General features: G+C 40.4%; 1 protein-coding gene and 1 long non-coding RNA gene across 5 annotated transcripts in view; one reads left to right on the forward strand and one right to left on the reverse strand.

Moving 5' to 3' along the window:
• Positions 1–294: 294 nt before the first annotated feature.
• LOC109315020 lies at positions 295–6093 on the forward strand. The gene is made up of 3 exons (XR_002102411.1): positions 295–1937; positions 3427–3601; positions 4390–6093. It is a non-coding gene; the product is annotated as an uncharacterized LOC109315020 (long non-coding RNA).
• Positions 6094–10884: 4791 nt separating this feature from the next.
• LUC7L3 (LUC7 like 3 pre-mRNA splicing factor) overlaps positions 10885–20345 on the reverse strand; it is a 30390-nt gene continuing 20929 nt past the window's right edge. The window contains exons 8-12 of one of the 4 annotated variants that reach the window (XM_019542477.1): positions 20059–20342; positions 18071–18231; positions 12956–13096; positions 12745–12850; positions 10885–11402 (exon numbers count right to left, since the gene is read on the reverse strand). In XM_019542477.1, the coding sequence (XP_019398022.1) occupies positions 11390–11402; positions 12745–12850; positions 12956–13096; positions 18071–18231; positions 20059–20342 (705 nt within the window). In that variant the 3' untranslated portion in view covers positions 10885–11389. Of the gene's footprint in view, positions 12851–12902; positions 13097–18070; positions 18232–20058; positions 20343–20345 lie in introns of all 4 variants that reach the window. The other 3 variants (XM_019542476.1, XM_019542475.1, XM_019542479.1) reach the window with 3 other exon arrangements.

Below are 20345 nucleotides of genomic sequence, written 5' to 3' on the forward strand. Positions count from 1 at the left end.
ACATTTTTGTCTTTGCCACCCTTCACTCAAAAATATTGTTGCATGGGCAGAAATTCAGCTACAATGCTGCATTATTCTAAGGGTTGTATAATTGCACGTCATTAAGTTCAGAAAAATGCTTTTAGTCACAGTGTTTGCCAAATACTGGTGGAGTCAGATTTTTCTTATTTTCTTACAAAATTGCGATTAGGATGCACACAAGCGTTCTTTCCTGCCCAGGGCAGGGGGGCAGACTCAATGATCTACGAAGGTCCCTTCCGACCCTAAAAATCTATTAAATCTATTAAGCTGCAGCATTTCGGGAACGGCAACCATCCGGTTGCAAAGAGTAATTCTGGCCATAGCTGCAAAACATGTTGGTGTCTTTATATCTTAAATCGCTCGTAAGCCAATTAGATGATTAGATCAAGAGTATGTGATGCTCTTAAAATTGGTGCGTATAGATTAAGTCTCAGGCTAGCAGTTTTGTACCGGGGCCGTGGCATTGCCTTTTGTAACATTCAGCGGCAAGAGCTGACTTTGGTTAGTGACATGTGTACTGAGATTAGGCCTCAAATACAAGCTAACGAGGTGACAGTCTACACTGATTTGCCCTTGTATAGCGGCATGATTGCAGCCTTGACTGCATGTGCAGCTAACACAGACTTACCTGATAGCAGTCGTCCAATTAATTAAGAGTGCTGGTAGCAGCTGCGGGTAATTAGCTAGTTTTTATGGGCAAAGATGCATATTTTATGCTGTGGGGCAAATTACTTGCATTTTGACATCTGAAAGGTTAATTTAACCCAAGTATAGGTGACAATTTCTGTTGTGCTGTTTAGCACCGCCATTGTCCTGCAGTTCGTATTCAGGCAAGAGACCTATCGACTCCCACAGTTTGAGCGTGAGGATAGTAGTAGGATTGGGTCCTACACTGAACCTGCACCAACTGCAAAAGACTGTGCCACTTCATTTGGTGGCGTCTGTTGGAGCAGATTATTTTTAAAAAATCTAAAAAAATTCCTATAAAATAGGATTTAGCCAAGAAGCTTACTTGCCAATCTGCTCCTTTTAAAGATTGACATGGTGTTCCTACAGTTAGACACAGAGGTAGCTGTTTTTGTTGGTTCAATTATCTTTCCTCTGCTTTTTTATTTTCAGTGCAGAAAATGTACGGAGAATTCCCTCCCCGTTGGCTTTTGTTTCCTCTCCCTCCCTGCATTTAGCACTTCCTGCATCTTGCTATTCTTCCAAGTGCTTTGGGCTCAAAATACACTGGTACAGGTCTTGTGATTTCTGCAAGCTGCTGCAATTTTGAGCTACAATTAGATAAAATCTAGCTTTAGCTTTTGGGCAGGAAATGAGGAAGCCTGTTCTGCTTTAGTAGTAAGGTTTCTCTCCTCTTCCCCGCAGCCCCTGCTGCCTGACCCCATCGCCACGTTTTAAACGTCCTCTGCAGGGGAAGAAAATCAATGCTAAGAAGTGAGACTTAAACTTGCCGATTGTTATGAACTATTTGGCAACCCTACCATTCCCTCGTGCTTACACTGAAGAAAACCAGGGCGTTCCAGACAGCCGAGCGGCATCCCAGAAGGAAAATACTTGCGTCTCTTTAGCTTCTCTGAATTAAACTAGCCCTTGTTCATCGGCAACTGGACTTGACAGCTTACGCACACCCACAGCGCTGCCCAGCAGAGCTGATTTTCCTGCTTTGGACACTAATGAACAGCTGCCCAGGGCCTACCCCACCAGCAGCCATCGCAGCACCAAAATGCGCGCTGCCAGAGTCCACAATAGTCCCACGTGTCAAACCTTTATGTCTCATCAGAGAGGTCTCTTTTCTCCAGTATCATCTAAACACCCTATCCCTCAGCCACCAAATGGCTCCTTAACTGGTGGTCCTGCTCCAACATTTCGACTATTTTTCTTCACTGAAACTTTCCCATATAATATGCAGGGTAAAGCAGCATCGTTTTCCACGGTACTGCAGCTTGTTGCCACATGGTTATTGCATAGTTGTGTTATTACCTGAGAGCTGAAATGAGGGCGTGCTTCATGCTGCTCTACAACCATCTCCCCTCCACCCTTGTCTTGTAATGGAGGTAGGAGTGCGGAGATCACTGCGGGGCTGCTGTGACGGCAGGGGGCAATTTAGCCCGTCTCGCTCACCCTCCTAAATAGAAAGATCGGCCTATTTCCGCCTCCCTCTCCAGCATTGTCAATTTAAGGAAGTTTTTTCTCCTGAGATCTAATTTAAATCTACTTCAGTTTAAGCCTGTGCTTCACATCCTACTCGACACGGTCAACCTTATTAACCATTTCTGAACAATTTAAGGTTTTCTGGGCCTGAAGTTTCCAGGCTAAAAATTTAAATTTAAAATCTCAGTTCCTGTAACATAGGATGTGAAATGTAATGAGATTTGATAAACCAGTATAAAGTGCAACTTAGTAACAAAACAGCTCCAGGTTTCCAAGTTGCTGTGTGCACCTCCTAATACATTTCTACTGCCCTCCCCACTCTCCCCCCTGCAAAGGTCATTGCTGTTGAAATGAAACCCTTCTTCAGCATTTTAAATCAAGTCCTCCTTGGGCACGATGACGTAAATCCAGAATTCCTCTGGTGAAATCAATGGAATTAAGTCTCAATTTACTGAGCAGACTGTGGACAATTGCATGTTGTTGCAGCCTCTCACAAATAGGACAAATATTGCAAGTTCATGATGATGCTCTGCAATAGGTAGCGTTTAGTTAAAAAACCCGATTAAAAATGTGCTGTACGACAGAAACACTCCGCTGTTACCTTAATCCTGAATTAAGTTCAGCACACAAGTTGCAACCTAGCAGACCCCAGCCAGAATTTCCAGTTTGCCCCTCGTATTCCCAGTCTGAAACAGGGCCTTATTTATTACTCGGCAGCAGCACTGCATAAGGAGGTCGTTGATCTTTTTTAGACCCAGATTTACTATATATTCTTAATGCCATCATTGAACCGGTCTAGGCACTGCTGCTAGGTCTCGGTCTCCAATTCCAGGAAGACCCTTCATTCTGCAAGCCGCTCCATGCTTGTGCAAGCCCCACTGGAGGCAGTGGGGATCCCTGCAGCCACAGACATGTGGCCTCGAGTGCCTTGAGCGATGAAGGTACAAGCCTTCCTTTTAGATTAGCTTGCTGGAGGCTTATGCAATGCCTTTGGTGGACAAAGCGTCCACCTGGTAAAAGGGTACTTTTCCCCCTTGAGGGCTGTCTACGGAGAAAGTTACACACGTGAACAGCCCCTGGAATCTCACTCAGCCCCTGGTTATTGCACCAGCAAAAATCTTGAGTTCAGATAATAAATAGAAAACCTCTCTCAGTTCCAGGGTATGTTAAGTGATTTCCACTCCCTCCCCGCCCCCGCTCGGTAAGATTACTATATTTTGTCTTCTCTCAACTCTCTTTTCTAACCAGAACTGGTGCTTCAGGTAAAGGTTCAGACCCACTGGCGAAAATTACTTCCTTGAAATTGAATTAGACCGACAAGAATCGACTTATCAGGATCTGCTGAGTGAGTTGCTGTGAATGGGATGCGAATCCAGAGCACGTGGAAAAGATTAGGAAGTTACCTGATACTCTAGTAAGAAAGGTAAGCACTTACACATTCAGCTTCTAACTCAAATAATGCTCGATTTCTCTGCCCTTGTGAATCCCAGGGAGTGTTACTGTGCAATAGCAGTCTGTGAACCAGAATTTACTGGGGTTTTTTTTCCCTCCTCCTGATCCCCCACTCCCAAAAAAAAGTGGGGAGGGGAAAGGGCCAAACTCAAGAAACTGCTGTAGGTTCTTCCTCTGTAATTGTCTATCGAAATGTATGAGCGTATTCTCCTAAAACTTATGACATGACGGAGGAAAATCCACATTTTTCTGGTACTTTATTCCAACTGAACAAACTAGCGAACTTGTTGAGGATCATGCATATTTATTGCTTGAATATATCACTGCTGTTTTAAAATGCAGAGAGCTGCACCTTGGCTTTTCTTACAAGCCAGCTAAGCATATGCCTTCAGCAATTATTAATACTTTCTCCCTCTCTGCTCAGACGCTACTTGTCTATGGTTCTGTAACTGAAATCAACAGGCCTGATCTTTGCTTGAGCCGATGCAGGCACTGACCTTAGCAATATTTTGGCTGGAGCAGTCACTGCATGAAGAATACACTGCAGGTTCTGCGATTCTTTTTTTTTGCTCCCCTCTGGCCCTATGCTACTAGCAAGACACATACTCCATCCTTATTTAGTCTATCTAAACCTGGTATCAGGTACCTGGTACCAGGTCTGGTATTGGCTTATATTTGCATGCATGATCTTGTACCAGTTTCTGTATACAAACAAGACGTTTACATGCATTTTTTTCTATTTCCACCTTCTTTTAAAAGGACAAAGATGCTGCAAGACTTCAGGACTTTCAAGAACTGCAGCTGGTTCTAGTGCAGAGTAACAAGTCTTTTAGAAACCTTGCATCAACACCAACAAAGGTCTTGTTACAATAGTAAAGCATCCAAGCTTATGTACTGATCTTCCTCAGCATATCTAGCATGTGAACAGCTCAATCATATGCAACTGTCTTTTGAAGGGGGAGACCCACTCGTGTGTGAGACCTAAAGTTACTGTTAGGATTAATATTGTAATAGTTTATCTTTGATATTTAATATCCCTGTTGCCTTTTTACATTATATTCTATTTAGATACAGGATACCACTAAAGCTGACATGTTTGGGATATAACAAGCTATGAGTATTTGGCAACAGAAGGTAGGAAAAGTCTTGGAAACTGCTGATATCAAAAGTGACTACCCCTCTCTCTGCTCTTACTAAAGTCCGCTGGAAGTCAGGCACAGTTGGATATAAATCTCACTTCCTGCATCAGTGCCACTCTTGACATCATTTGCTGTACAGAACTGTTCTCTGAAAACAAATTGTGTTTCTGGGCTGCAGCCCCATCTCCAGGTCCGCAGGACCTTCCAACAGAGATGTAAGGGCTAGCGCTAGAGTCCTGAAGGTCTTGGTTTTCCCATCTCCTTTGTCTCTCCACAAACAAGGCCTTTTAATTATTAAAAAGGATGTAGCTTCCAGTCAGCAGTTGAAAGTGGGATCTAGAAGTCTGCCAGATTCACTGAATCACTAGTCTTACTGGAGGCAACATGTGGTGTGTGTTAGAGCAGTAATATTCAAGAACTGGTGACTTCTGTTGGCTAACAACCAAACAGGGTAAGCCTAAGACTTGTGTCAAACCATGTTTACTGAACACTTTCATTTCCTCCCCCCACTTAAAAGGAATTGCATAAATTAACATGATTTCAGTTAACAAATATGCAACTTAATGATTTAAAAAAAAAAAAGTAAAAATCTTACAAGTTTGGGAATAAACCTGAAAGCACCCTTGTATGTAAAGCTGAACTCCACCCCTGAACATCTTCAAGAACTTTACAAGACATGGAAGTTTGTGGGTGCAACAGCTGGAAGGAAAGCTGCCAGGGATGAATGGTGGTTTGTTTTAAATAGCTACTTAGTAATGAGTGGCCCTCTACCAGACACTAATCACTGCTTTTGGCCAATGGTTCAAGTGTTAGTAATTTTAGAAACATGCCTTTTCCTTGAATCAGCCTATCACCAGCACAGATCAGGAAAGCTGGGTTAATTTCGGTGGCACGGATAACAGAAGATGCATTTTGTTCACTGAAGTGGAAGTATTTTAGCTTTAGAGAACTTGGCTTTTGCCTAGCCAAACCAAATAAAGATGCATAGATGGGGAGAAGTGAGGCAACTAGCACCGTGTACATAGAGTTCTTAAAAGCCTACCTTCTTTATGCGTCTCCCCCACCTGTGGCTCTCCATAGCACCACCTGACTGCACTTTTAAATGGCAACAAACTTCAGTCAAATAATTAATCAAAACAGCTGAATGTTTCTAGGTGCTTCATGTCCACGTGTTAAAAAGAACAAACAAGCAAACAGCCATGTGGCTCTAACCCTGAAGCAAGACTTGCATGAAGGCCATCTAGGTTAGGGACAGCAGTTGCATACAAACCAGTTTAAGTGATCAGAAACTGGATTAAACCTGGAACAGCAGCTCAGTGCACATAAACCAGTTTCAAAATGGCTGAAGCTGTTTTAAAATAAACCAGGTTGAATGTAGTATCAGACTTAACTGATTTGGATCAAACCGGTTTATGAAACTTCTGTCCCAGACCTCTTCTCGGTTCAAGTTAAATCAGTCCCTCAGTATCCCAGCATGCTTTGCAGCCCTGGGCTGGTCTGTGCTGTCTGCTCCAGAGAGCAGGGCTGGCCCTACCCCTCTGCTCCCTAGCTGGAGCAGTGAGGGCTGGCTGACAAGGGGGAGGGGGGAGCAAGCCCAGCGGGGGATGCAACCCTCTCTAAATGGAGAAGACTGCCCCCCCCAGCAAACAGGAGAGTGGCTAAGCACCCCTTTCCCCACTCAAACTTACCGCTGGCTGCAACTGTGGACTACAAATCCCAGCAAGAAGACGAAGTGACAAGCATTCCTGCAGAGCCCTGCTGCTGTGATTTTGGACTGTAAATCCCAGAGACCCCAGGGGCAGCAGAAAGAGGAAGTGAACACAGCCAGAAAACTGTGTTCTGGCACCCCCCAGCTTCTGGCCTGAGGCACTGCAGGCATGTTGCTGCATTTCCTGAATCAAAGGTAAATGTTTGTTCACTTCTGTTTCAATTTAATCTGTGCAGCTTAGACTAACCTGCAAAGACTGAATCGATTCAGTCTCGGGCTCTTTTAACTGTCTGTACCTAGCTCTACTGTCTGCTAAAGGGCAAACTTTACTAGACATTTTATCAACTTCATGATTTACAGCTACACACTTTTAACTCACCACTTTCTCCCCATGCAGACTACACTGAAGGTATTGAAACGCTCTGGTAGGTAGACAGTATTATTTCCCTGTGTTCTGGCAGACAATGAGCTCCTGAAGTTAGGGCAGACTGGGTGGAGGCCTTAGAACTACACTGCAATGGCACTTTCTTCTGTTCAGCTGGAGGCTCCGTGACATGGAAATCTGACCCTTCCAGCTGCTACTTATTCATCTTCCTGATAAGAAGATGTAGTGTAAACACCTAATCTTAAATTCCTCTTCCACCTCTAACTCCCTTATGAAGCTGTGCTCCTGCAGCTACTTTCAGACAGCTCCAGGCAGCATTTGGGTATTTTTATTAGCTAAGGCACTACAATTTTTTGGCAGAGACTTCAATTTATAATACTGCAAAACACAGTCCAATTTATTGCAGTCCATTGAGACAACACTTACTTTCCTTTGCAGTGCCTGCTGCACTGTATAAACCAAGGCTATCTGAGCACATTTTGTTAAATGTAGGTATTTCTGTATTTGACTAACAAGCTTAAGACTATATGTGGGTATGGGATAGCACAGCGGATTAACAAAGGGGACTAGTAACTTACTAAAGCCAGCCAGCTTTTAACATAAGTGGTTCAAAACAAGCTACCACATGTTCTAGATTACTTCTGCACCCCTCCATCATACATGATTTTTTTGACACAGCGGCAAGCACCCTGTCAATTTGTGCCTCAGTACAACTTACATAGTCTAATAACCAGAGTCAACAGAAAGCTGAGCTCCTTCATCCACTACCCACAAGTCATCCAAAAGTCCTCTCCTCCACTGGCCTGTTGCGCACTCATAAGCTGGGTCAGCAATTGAGGTCCTGCTCTACTCATACTAAGACCTGTATACATTTAATTTTTCATCAAGCTGCATTCGTTTCTCTGGCAGGAAGCAAGGGTTTCTCTTAGCAGTTACTAATTATGGCACAAACCTGACTCTAGTGAAAAGCGTTGTTTTTTTTTTATGTATGAAATAACTGTGGAACACTTAATAGCTATATGGTTTAGAATTAAGGATACTTACACATCTAGCTTTGCTTAGAAAAATAAAAACGGTTGTCTTTTTTTTTTTAATATTGCCTCAGTTACTGAAGAGGTTAGCTATGGAACAATTCCCACAACTCTTTACAAAGAGGAACTATTAGCTTTATATTAACACTAAAACACTAACAAGTCTACTGCCCATAACAATCTGTTGCTGACAGAGTCAGTATACACATTTAGAGAAATATTTTTATGTTTTATGCAGTTTGATCAGTTTTCAGGTGCACTAGCTATATCAACTACTAATTTCTTTGAACTGAATAAAGACTGTGAATGAGAAAAGCATCACTGATGCTCTTAGCCAATATCAGCTGTTTCAAGCAAACAGATTTTTACATCTTTGTCTTTAGCCTTAAATCTCTGGCTTCTAATACAATCACCTTGGGGGTTAATTAGTAGTAGATGGTCTCAAACTTAAACACAAAATGCCAAGGCTTGAGGCTACTCCCAACATTCAGCTTTATTGTTGGGATACTGCTCTGAACACTTTCAAACTGAGCTTTCAGCTGAGATTAACTTGTGAAAGCTCATTACAACAAGGGTTTTCACAAACCTATTCCTGCAGTTAATGGGAAACTGCGTTTCTACAAGGAAAGTCAGGTTCAAGAGGGCCCAGTAAGACAGAAAAGGTAAGAAAGAACTGGCAGCTAAGCCTTAAAAGAGACGGTAAGCAGCTCAGTAGCAGAACCAGAGCATAGGTGTGTCTTCCTCATCTTTAACACAACCTTTTTGCCTACGTAGAGCTGAGGAAGTTTCAATACAATTCTTACAAAACAACCCTGAAAAGCTTTTAAGCCAAGATTTAGATGCTGACATGTCACTCCAGACATGGTCTAAAGCTGAAGTATCCTTCCTTAGCCTTGCTTTTCTCTGGAGATGGATGAGTAGCAGCCTTTGTCCTGCCAATAAGGATGTTCATTACAATCTGAAACAGACGCTGTTAATGAAGTTATAGTTGTGACTACACCAGTAGATCAGCTACTCAATGTTACTTTTTCAATTTTTCTTCAGCTTCAAGCCAGTAGCAATTATATCTTTACTTCAAACAGCTACATTCCCCTTTGACAGAGGTGCATATGGCTTAGAAACCATGGGCATTTCATACGCATATATTTGTCTGCTCCAACGTGCTAAAAATCCAGCACGTTGGAACAGACTCGATTAATCTAGTCTGCTCTGCGCGCTACCTGATGTGCCCTGTGCTGTGTCGTGTGCATTTGTATAAACAGCAAAATGCACAAGTGCTGAGAAAGTGGCACCTTTGAAGGGTTTGAGTTCAAAAGTGTGCTGCCACCATTTTCTTAGCACTGACACACATTTCACAACTTATACAAGCGCATGCGCCACAAAAGTGTAGAAAATGCAGCGCAAAAGTGTACAAACGCCCCATGCTTTTAACAGGTCCTTACATTTCAACACCACCATCCATGTGACAGTACACTGTGTACTGCAATAGAATTACTTGCCCTTGGGAAGGGTAAGAACTTTTTAAAATTAATTTTCTGTCCTAGATTGAATAATGGCCTACTGATTTTCTATAATCTGACCCAAAACCCTGAAAGTGCTGAAGTACAACTTGCATTTTCATGACTAGAGTTTTACAAGATGTCAGATCATGTTACTGAATTCAATCTAACACCTTCTACTCCTATGCAAAACATAGTCTAAGCTAAGTTCTCCAGTGCCTCATACCTCATTTAGCCATTTATAACCCAGCAAAGCAGAACATGTAGACTGAAAAATGCTACTAGCCCAACACATACCAATCATATATTGGAATAACATTCACTGGCTATCTCCAATTTCTGAGGACAGGATGATTTTGTCGATATAAATGGTGATGATATAGTTGGGAATACTCCTGCTCTGAGCAGCAGGTTGGACTAGATGACCTCCTGAGGTCCTTTCCAGCCCTCATTTTCTGTGATTCTATAAGTCTGTTGTGATTCTGATTAGCGCACAACTTTTGGCTTCTGTGCCTGCAGCTCCATACAGCTCCTTTCCTATCTATGAAAGAATATTTATCACAGAAAATCCATTTAACTGAATGTACAAGGATAAATACCAGGCAGAACAGAGACTGCTCTTGAACGATCTGATCCAGAGAATGGAACAATATGGCACAGAAGTCAAAGAGCAGCAATCAGAAACGGAACTGTCTCATGTTCCATTTCATTAGAGAGACCAAGTTACATGATGTCTGAAGTAAATGTTTCCACAAATAATCCAATTAATAAAGGCTCCATATTAACTTTCTCTAAAGATGCTTGTCATGCTCCCTGATCAACATTCAGACCCAGAATGCATAATGCTAACATGAAGACTAATCAAATGGTTTTTATTTTGAACGCTGGAGCACTGCAAAGATTCAACCCACCCCTTCCTCACCACCAGCCAACTGAGATAAGCTTTGCTGCAATACAACCTCACAGGAGAGTTTAGTGTAGAAAAGAACATGCACTCCAAACTACTTTAATATACAAAATATGTCCACTTATTTTGCCTAATTTCCAATGAAGTGTTTGAATTGCTGTTAGGATGCAAACATGGCAGCAGTTACAGTACTGTAGGAAAACAGACACCGGGACCGACACTGCTTTAATATCTCAATGGCTTTACTTTCTATCCTCCGGAAACTGAAACCGGTATTTGTGTTTTGAATTTCCATTCTGATTAAGTAGGGGTATATACCTGAAGGTGGGGAGAAAGGGCCTCTTCAAAACTTTTTCTAATCTGCTTTATTAGAGGGAAAAACATAGCCATGCTTTGTACTTTATTTGACTCCTAAGAAAATAAAGTGTGGCAAAAGTCCTGTAGCTTATAAAAATGTGCAAGTGTTTAAGAAGTAACCAGGAGTTAGAAGGCACTCACCTGTTAACAGTTAGGTTTTAGGAACAACTACATTGAAAGAGTCAAAAAGGAAGAAAACCAGAATAACTGACCATCCAAATTAATGGATAAGCTTGAAGACACAAATAAATTTATTAAGAAATAAGTGTATTTAATACTAAACTTTCAATGACAGAGACAATCAAATCTGTAACAGAAATTCAAAGATACTTTATTATTTCCATTTCTGGTATATCAAGAAGCTAGGTAGAGCCTAGTTGTAAAAATGGGATTAATTTTAGTTTGCTTCACACAAATACTAAACATTTATTCCTGTGTTTTAAAGTCCAAGAATGAAAACTTGCAATTAAACACTGAGCAAGCCATGTGTTCAGGTTATGTTGGTTTCTTAAAAAGTCTTAAAAGAAAAAAAAAGATACAGGACTTATATTTTCAGTAGCACATATGCTATTAACACATCCCTCTGAACTCTGGGAGGTAACACCAGTCCTGAATTAAATTTTATAAAAAATTCTAACTGAACTTAATATTTTTCTACGTCACTACAGCTTTCTTTCACCTCATTTTAAAGCAGATCTTCATTAAGCTGTCTTCCGGATTCTTCACAGACTCTTCACGTGGGAGTCCTATAATGCAAAATTTTGGGAAAGCAGACAATTAAACAACGCAAAGAGAGTTTAGATTACCATTCCTAAATATTGGCCCAGTTGTTAGCTGTCATCTTACTCTACTACGACGTCAACACTGACCAGTAGGGGCTTTAGGAGCAATACTGTCATATTAATAGTTTAAGGATGGCACATTAAGTGTTTAAGAGTTCCTAGCACAAAGAGTGAAGCTATACTAATAGCTTATGTTGCAAGGAGCTGATGTAAAATCAGAGGTATTCTCCAAGTGTTAGTTCCTTATTTTAGGAATATCTCTAAGAATCCTTTATTTAAGCAAGCTAGGTCAAGAAATGGAAGAAAACTTTTAAAGTTGATACAGTATTTTTATGTCCTAATGTTTAGGTTGTTTTTTTTTTATAATAAATCAGAATGGTCAGCACACATTCTTGCCACGTAGTACTGTAACAGTTTCAGGGCATCTGGCCTTTGTATTTACATTTGCCTCACAAGTCTGATTTCAGCCATTATACTGCATGGTACTATGGCCGACTGCAAATTCTCCTACACAGTAGGAAATATTAAACACATACCTCTTAAAGACTTGAATTGCATTGAATGTAACAAGGCGGTTATTATGTAGTGTTTATTGCATTTAAAACTCTTTAAAGATATCTAATTCTGGGCAGCACTGCATCCCTACATACAGTTGAAAGAAAATTCCATTCTGTTAACATCAGATTTACAATTTTCACACAATACACAAAAATCCTTTTCACTATCTTGTAAATAAAAACACAACAGTAAGCTTAAAGATTACAGGCAACAGCATTCAAACATGGATGTGGGTAGAGAAAGGAGTACCTGGCATGAGTACCTGCTTAGTTTGACTGAATCCTTGATTTTTAATTTGGCTTTTCATGGGCCGCTCACAACACCAACGCTGTGTGAGGTATGGTAGTCAGCTGCAATAATTCATAAACCCTACACTTCCATCAATCCAATGCTACTGGCTCTCGAGTTACAGAACAAACTGCATTAGAATGCAAGGCAATAAAGCAAAAAAAACTAGAAACATCCTTGACAAAGAAATACTAGCAGTTTATATAAAAACAAAGTAGTCCAACATGTGCCTCAAATATTAAGTATTAAAGCAAATGTTTCTGCTGATGTACCAACACAATATGGACTTAAATACAAAAAACAGTTCAATTTCTTTTAAAAAAAAGCGACAACAAAATCCCTAAAATTAAAAAAAGGATAATTAAGTTTTCTATGGTGACCATATTACAAGTATGTTCCAAAGAGGCACACTAATGGGGGCACGAGTCTGCTACAAAATAGCCGAGACAAAACAATGTACCTCAAAATGTTTTGCAGGACTACACTGTCTTTTCCTTCAGAAGGTGCTTTAGTTAGTCTTCTTACTTGGCTTAGTTCCATCTTCATCTGTGCATACTTACGCTGCACTGTTAAACAGTAACAAAAAGCCCTAATCAAAGTTTGAAATAATACACTTACCTCTGTCTGATCTGAGGTCATATCAGATCAGTTTTAATTGGACTGAGTGTCACCTTCAGATTTAATGTCTTCACTGGTCCCATTGACCTCATTCTTAGTCTCACTCTCCTTCGAGTCTGTGTTTGTGTCTTCACTCTGTTTTTCTCGACTACTGGACTTCATACTACTTTTTTTATCATCAGATCCCCTCTTTTCTGCCATGAGAGAAGACATTAACCATGGATTTCAAAGTAAAAACACATACATTGCACAAGAGGTATGGACCATACAAGATCGAACCAAATCATTACTACTATAAACTGAAACCAGCAGCAAAGTTGTAGGACAATGCTTTTGACTAATTATGTTAGAAGGGGCAGGATAGAAGGAAAGGGGAAAAAAAAAGTCAGCAGGGGATGGGAGGAGGCAGGAAAGACAGCTCCGAAAAGGACCAGTTACTCAGCTGCATGCTTGAAGACAAAAAGTGGGGAGCATATGGTTGTTTGACCGCCTAGCACCCTTACGTAAAGGAGCCAACATTATAGGCCCCAAATAAATTGATGTCCTTTATCACCTCCACCATATACATCTCTCGTTAAACGCGGCTCTTGAGCATAGAATCAAGAAGCAACAAAAGGATAAGGCAGTGCTACTCTATCACTTACTGAACCAAAACCAGTTGCAGGAGGGAGAGAGCAAACCAGTAATTCTCAACTAAGTTGCAGTGGCATCCTTTTAAGGGCGCTACACAGTATTAGTACCGTCAGGTGTGCAAACACCTACATGATGATTCACAATTAAAACCCAGGTATTTTAAATATGAATCCATAGCATCAAAAACATTCTGACCTGTTGTGTCTTTCTGAGTTCTCTGCAAGAGGAGAACTACTCTATTTTTCTGTAGCCAAAAAAACAAATGAAAGCCAAGAACTGGCATTTTTTGAGGGGTGTCTCAAGACTAAGGAGGCTAAGAACCAATGAGGGAAAATGGACAGAAGTACCCAACCATAAAAACACGACTAGGTTTGAAACATGGATCAAGAGGAATATCAAAGTTGACTTCACTGGGACAAAAACTGCAAAGGAAGTTGTTTCAGGTATGTGCTTTAGCCTGCACTTAATTTCTTATTTGATTTTCCCATTCCCAGTTACAGAAAAGCTGGGATAAACCCACCAAAGACAGAAAAACAGCAATCTGCTTAACAGGAACAGATCAAAAGGACCCCATAATTAATTCAGGAGTTAGATACGTGACTGGCAACAGAGCATGGTATATTGCTTGAAAAGCTGGTATTTTCTTGTCTTCAATCTTCAGAGTGAAGGAATAATGCCAAAAGCAGCAAAGTTTTCCAGGCAAAGAAAAGTATTCACATAGTTATAGGTGTTTGTCTCTTCCCTAAATGCATAAGTTTAAACGCACACAAATTTTAGTTGCTCTTATCACTTCAAACCACATGTATGATCAGAAGCACAATTTGAAAAATTTTAGAAGCCCATCTATAGAATGAAACCATTCAAGCTTTCTCAGATGAATTTATGCCCAATTATCAAGGTACCAAAAAGTGTAATCCACAAGCTAAAAACTTCTAGGGTGTAGCATCTGTACTGGCACAGCACTTCTATACTTCAGAAGAGAGGAGGAGAAAAAGTTAAGTTTTAGAAAAGGAGTAAGATTGCAGCCTTGCTTTGTTCAGATAAGCCACCTAAAAGGCAAAAACCCCAAACCCAAGAGGCAGAGAACTGCCTAAAGAACACTGGAACTGAAGGTTTCATCAAAAGCAGTACATCCAGTGTAATGGGTGGAGAACGCATGTACTGACATCCAAACAGTTAAAACTCTTACTAGTGCTGCCTGAGTGCCTATCTACCCTCTCTGCTATCACTGCTCAGGAAGATTGCACTCTAACTGACCTTGTGGAAAAGTCTTCTTTTTGTCCTACACGCATCTTCAATGCACATGCAGATCCACTGAGGAACAGCAGTCTTGTTTCCCCGCAGAGGACTAGTAGTCAGTCCAATAATCTTATCTTCTGTCCTATGTAGATATGGTAGATCTTAATAGTCCTATGGATGTGCAGAGTGCACATGGCTGTTTTTATTTTTTTTTGTTTCTGAGGTTTGGGGAGATAGGAACATTTCTTTTGGAATGTAAAGAAAGTACTGCTAACCTGTGGTATCAAAGATGAAACTGTACTAAAAACCAGCCTGTCTTCCAAGACCCCAGAAACAGGAGTCACTGATGATAGCACCTGGACGTTGTTAAGCAGAACGGACCAATATTTAGAACAAGCTAACTAGCTAATGAACCGAGTTTCTTTTGCTCCTGGAATATCTGCACGCAGGTGGCAAGTTCCTGTAATTTACTACTCAGTCATAATTGCTTGAGAATTTTTTTTTATTAGAGTTTTGAACTGTAGGTGCTTTTTGTAGCTTTTTCAAATTTCCTGTGATGACCTATAAGCTATCTGAATGCAGGCACAACTATTTCTGAATTAGTATTTGCACAGGGAACTGAAGTTGCCCTTTTAATGTAAACAAAATATTACATTGTTTACAGCACACAACCTCAGTGCATGCATCTAACATGCTGCCATTTTTCCTTTTTTTGAAGAATTCACAAATCTTAAAATTGCTAATTCTGAACATAAGGGGGGAAAAAAAGAAACCCCCCCATCTCTTTCAGGCACTCCATTATTTTTTAAAATGGATGAGGCTAGTGGAAGTAATACAGTAACCAGGCACAGGAGTTCCAACCCGCGCCCCCCTCCCCCCAACACAATCCTTAAGAATTAAAAAGCTAGCTGGGGAATAGAAGAAAAAGCTCACAAGTTTTACACAAAACGTTGTTTCCATGTATTTATTGCGAGTTCTACTTAAGCCTATTCTGAAGGGAAAATGTTAGCTTTTATTAAATCACCTTTTTTCTTCTGTCAGAATCTCACAGTAATTGCGCAGTATTGTAATATAGGGACTGGAACTCAGGACTCGAGGACTGTTGTCTGACCTCAGGTCACGTGTACCACCATTTGTTGACAGTGTGGAGGCTGAATGTAGGGTTTTGAAGCAATCTGAGCTTTCAAGACTAAAGGCAATATAGAAGTATTACTTTCAGCTACTCTCTGGCTGCTGACTTTTAAATGCTGATCCCTGATGGATGTGAAGGTTAATAAAAATCTCAAAATCTCTGCATTGCATTAGGTCTAATGGAGTCAACAGAATAATTGGTAATAGGGTCTTAACGCTAGACTGTATATGAAGTCACCTGAGAAGCTAGCAACATTATTATTCATTGCTAATTATGATGCTTGGACCTTCAAAGCCCAGTACTTAAGGACAGTGTCTATAAATGCAAATTAATGGAAAAGAACTTTCAAAATTGGAAATGGAGTGGAATTTACAATTTTTTTTTAGCTCAAGAATTCCATGCCTTATGTAATAGATACAGAAATCTTTCTAGATTTCAAGAGCATATTTCTCTCTCCTAGAAAAACATCTTTCGCATACAGTTTTGCTTCATGACACTACTAATAATTTATCAATACTACTGTACATTTGTTACAGTAGTGCAGGGACACAGCCAGGCGCCCAGAGCCCAGTTAACTCCTGATAGCTACGTGACTGTGGCTGCCAGGAGCAGGCACTTGTTTCCCCTCCACTATAAGTTGCACCTGACTCAGTTCAATGGAGCAGGAAGTAGCCTGCAAACAGACCAAAAGGAAAATTTTACTCAGTTAAGAACTAAAATATTTAAGTGCTGGAGATATTCTGTTTATGGGAAGATTAAGGATAGAACTAGGAACCTATATACCATGTGTGATCTCAATAATGGAAATGATTTTAGCAACACACACAAATTACTATGCTACATGTACACAACAAGACTACCTGACCAACTGAACACTAGAAATCTATCTTACCTTAAGTGAAATAAATAATCAATGCATTAGGTGAAGGAAAGTAACTACTGAATAGGTACACAGTATGGAGGTCTGACCATGTGTGTACTACACAAAGCAAGTGGCAAAGCGTACCTCTAACTGGGAGCTCAAAATTAGACAGAATACTCTGGAGAGGAACATCCTGGCATTAGGCAGAACACCCTGGTGAGATTCATCATGCTAGAAAATCAGAAATGATACTGCTCAAAGTGTCTAACAAAGTATGTGAGAGCCATATTTTGGTAACTTACCTATTAAGCATTTATTGAAGAAATGGAAAAATAAGAGTATGACAAATCAGCTAACATTTAAATCGTGGCTTTCATCCCAGAGAATCTCAAAGTACAAGTTAGAATCACTTCATGAGTTACTGAAACGAAGTCTTATCTAATGTAAACTGTGCCATGTTTCACACAGGATATCATTTGGCAACCCAAAAAAAACTGTTTTGGAGTCTAGAAGTGAATAGGGTATTCAACTGAAGTTTCAGAAAAATATTAAAATGGTAATTTATCACAAATACTGTATTTCTATAGCATCTGTTATGTTCACAAAAGTTCAGAATGCCCTGTTCTACATCTGCTTCATTTGGAAAGCCCAATAGGAACTTAGCCCAAGGTGTCATGGATACACGTTAGGATGATAAGAGGTCTCAGAAGTTAGTGAAAACTAAGGTAATATTTTGGGTTTTTTTTTTTTATCAGAGGATATTAAAAAGATACATAATAGAAACATACAGAAAAGGAAGATACCATAAACAGTAAACCAAAACAAACAAAAATACATACAAAGTAAGGAAGCAACTTTTAATGGAAATGGTAAAACAAAAGATACATAACAAATTAAGAAAACTACTTTTAATATCACTGAAAGGCCATTATAGAACTGACAGCTAGGGGACAGCAACAGAAAATATAATTGAATACGTTAAATAGTTATTGTGGCCTGTGGGTTTTTCAGAAGTCAGTCAACAGACAAAACCTCACGGCTTTTCTTGGAGACAGTATAGTAATGTGATTTGTGTTGTGACTTTAAATAAGAAAGTGAAAATAACCGTGTTGGTCTCGAGAGAAAAGGATGAGGGAAAGGACAGAGTGCCTCCTATTACTCATGCTGACACACAGTTTGCTTACTTTGATTTCAGGTCTAGAGTTATCCTATGAAAACAAACAAACATTCTTGGTCCCTGATTTATGGGGCCTCAGCAGTAAGATCAGTTCCTGATTGTTTAAGTGCACCATACCAACTAACCTTTTTCTTTAGATTTCCTGTCTTGTTCTCTATCTCTGCTTTTGCTTCTGTGCTTGTACGATTTCCGATCACGACTCTTCGATCGTCTCCTATCCCGGCTGCGAGACCTGTGTTTTCTTTCTGACCGATCATGGCTTCGGCTTCTTCGTCGATCTCTACTCCTTACCAGAGAAAATTTAAAGGGGAAAGAGAATATCAGCTGATGTTCACAGCTCAAGAAAAAGAGTGCTTTGTCTTTTACCAGATTGCCATTCTACTCCTGTCTGGTTCAAAAGGATTAATACTGTGAAAGGTCAAGTTTTGCTTATAACCCTCCCCTTTTGCAATTAGTTATCAATACTTTAAAATCTGCATCCACTTTCTTCTTCATTTGTTCAAATGCCACAACTACCTGTGTCTAATTGACAGTTCTTGGGAATGACTAATTAAAGAAAATAATCTTTACAATGATAAATACTTCAGCTATACTTTGAAAGCATGTGTCATCTTAGAGCTGATCTCAGAATACACATACCACAGTGGATTAGATTTTGCACCAGCCATCTTTCTGAGTTACTCCCTGAAAACAGCAAGAACCGCCACTACATGGAGAAGTTTAATGGAACTAACAGCCAACACATCCATAGAATCACAGAAAATGGGGGCTGACCTCAGGAGGTCATCTCGTCCAGCCCTGTTTAAGACAGGACCATCCCCAACTAGATTATTGCAGCCAGGGCTTTGTCAAGCCAGGCCTTTAAAACCTGCAAGGATGGAAATTCCACCCCCTCTAGGCGACCCATTCCTGTGCTTCGCCACCTTCCCAGTGAAAAAGTTTTTCCTAATATCCAACTTAAACCTCTGTTACTGCAACTTGAGACCACTGCTCCTTGTTCTGTCATCACTGAGAACAGTCTAGGTCCAATGTGATTCTTGAGTTCCTAATTTTAAAGAATCAATTCCTCAAAGCCACACTCTGCTCACTGGATGCTCATTGTTTTGAGCATTCTTTTGCTTTGGTAGCATTTCAGACTTAGTTTTTCATTTTAAAGTCTGTATTCAATGATGCTCGTCCTACACTTGCCTGTAAACAATTTAAAATGCAAGGAAACCTGCTAAACATCATGCAGTTGTACACCATAAAAGATCAGTACACTTCACTGCTTCTCTAACCAGAATGCATTGCACACACTAGTGGTTTCTTGATTTCCTCCACTCTAACCTCAACAACTCTCATCTACCGTCACTGTAGGGACTCTCAATGTTCTGTTCTTTCCATGCACGTGGTTCTCTGCACATTCCACCCCATTCCTTTTTCCTCAGCATATATCTCCCCGCCCCCCTGCGCTATCGATTCTGTATGCTCCAGTCTCCCTTTGCATTTCCCAGTGTAACTATGAGTTCCTTTCCTTACATTGCCTGCTTCCCATGCTTTTGTCGCATAATTCTTCCCCACTTACTGGGGTATCAGGCACCCACTGCCCTCCAATTCTTTCCATCAGTTGGGAAAGTCTTTCAGAACATCGACATTTTATAAATCTGTTTTTGTAGGTCAGGAAGAGGCAATTTAAAGGGCAGTTAGAGGTGGCTGAAATTGCTATACATAATCAGATGCCAGAACTCCTACATTTTAGCAAATATCAGCAGGTTTTTCCCCACTGATGCTCTGAAGATTCCTTCATCAAATCCAAAATTCAGATGTGGCATTGAAAAGTTACTATGTTAAAGGTAGACAAATGCCTTCAAGATGAGTGCAAGATCTCCCTTAACTTATCCAGCAAACTTACCAGCAGAACTGTTCCTTTACAAGTTCAAAAGTCCTCTAGATACACAGGTGTACTTGGTAGCCGTGTTGGTCTGAGACAAAGACATACAAAAAACTAGAACTCTTGGCTCCAAAATGACACCTTTTATAAAAGAGTTCTAGTTTTTGTACATCTCTAGATACACAGCTCACAAGTATAAATTGATCTCCCCCGGAAAAACCCAGCAGTTCTGATTTGAGGTACCTGCTTCGCCTTCTTTCTCTGCTTCTTGATCTTTTGTAGTCCCGTGATCGGCTGCATCTTCTGTCAGATGTTCTGCTTGAATGTCTGCTACGGGAACGACTCCTTTTGCGCCTCTCTCTGTCACGAGCTCTCTCTTTTTCCTTTTCTTCTTCTTCACGCCTTCTCTTCCGTTCCCGCTCTTCTCTTTCACGCTCTCTCTCTTTCTCTCTTTCTTCTCGCTCTTGCTTCTCCTTTTTTAACCGGTCATCCCGCTCAGGTTCTTCAGTTCTTTTTCTTAACTTTTCCTT

Source organism: Crocodylus porosus, unplaced genomic scaffold (assembly GCF_001723895.1).
Source record: "Crocodylus porosus isolate Cpor-Errol unplaced genomic scaffold, CroPor_comp1, whole genome shotgun sequence".
NCBI lineage: Eukaryota > Metazoa > Chordata > Crocodylia > Crocodylidae > Crocodylus > Crocodylus porosus.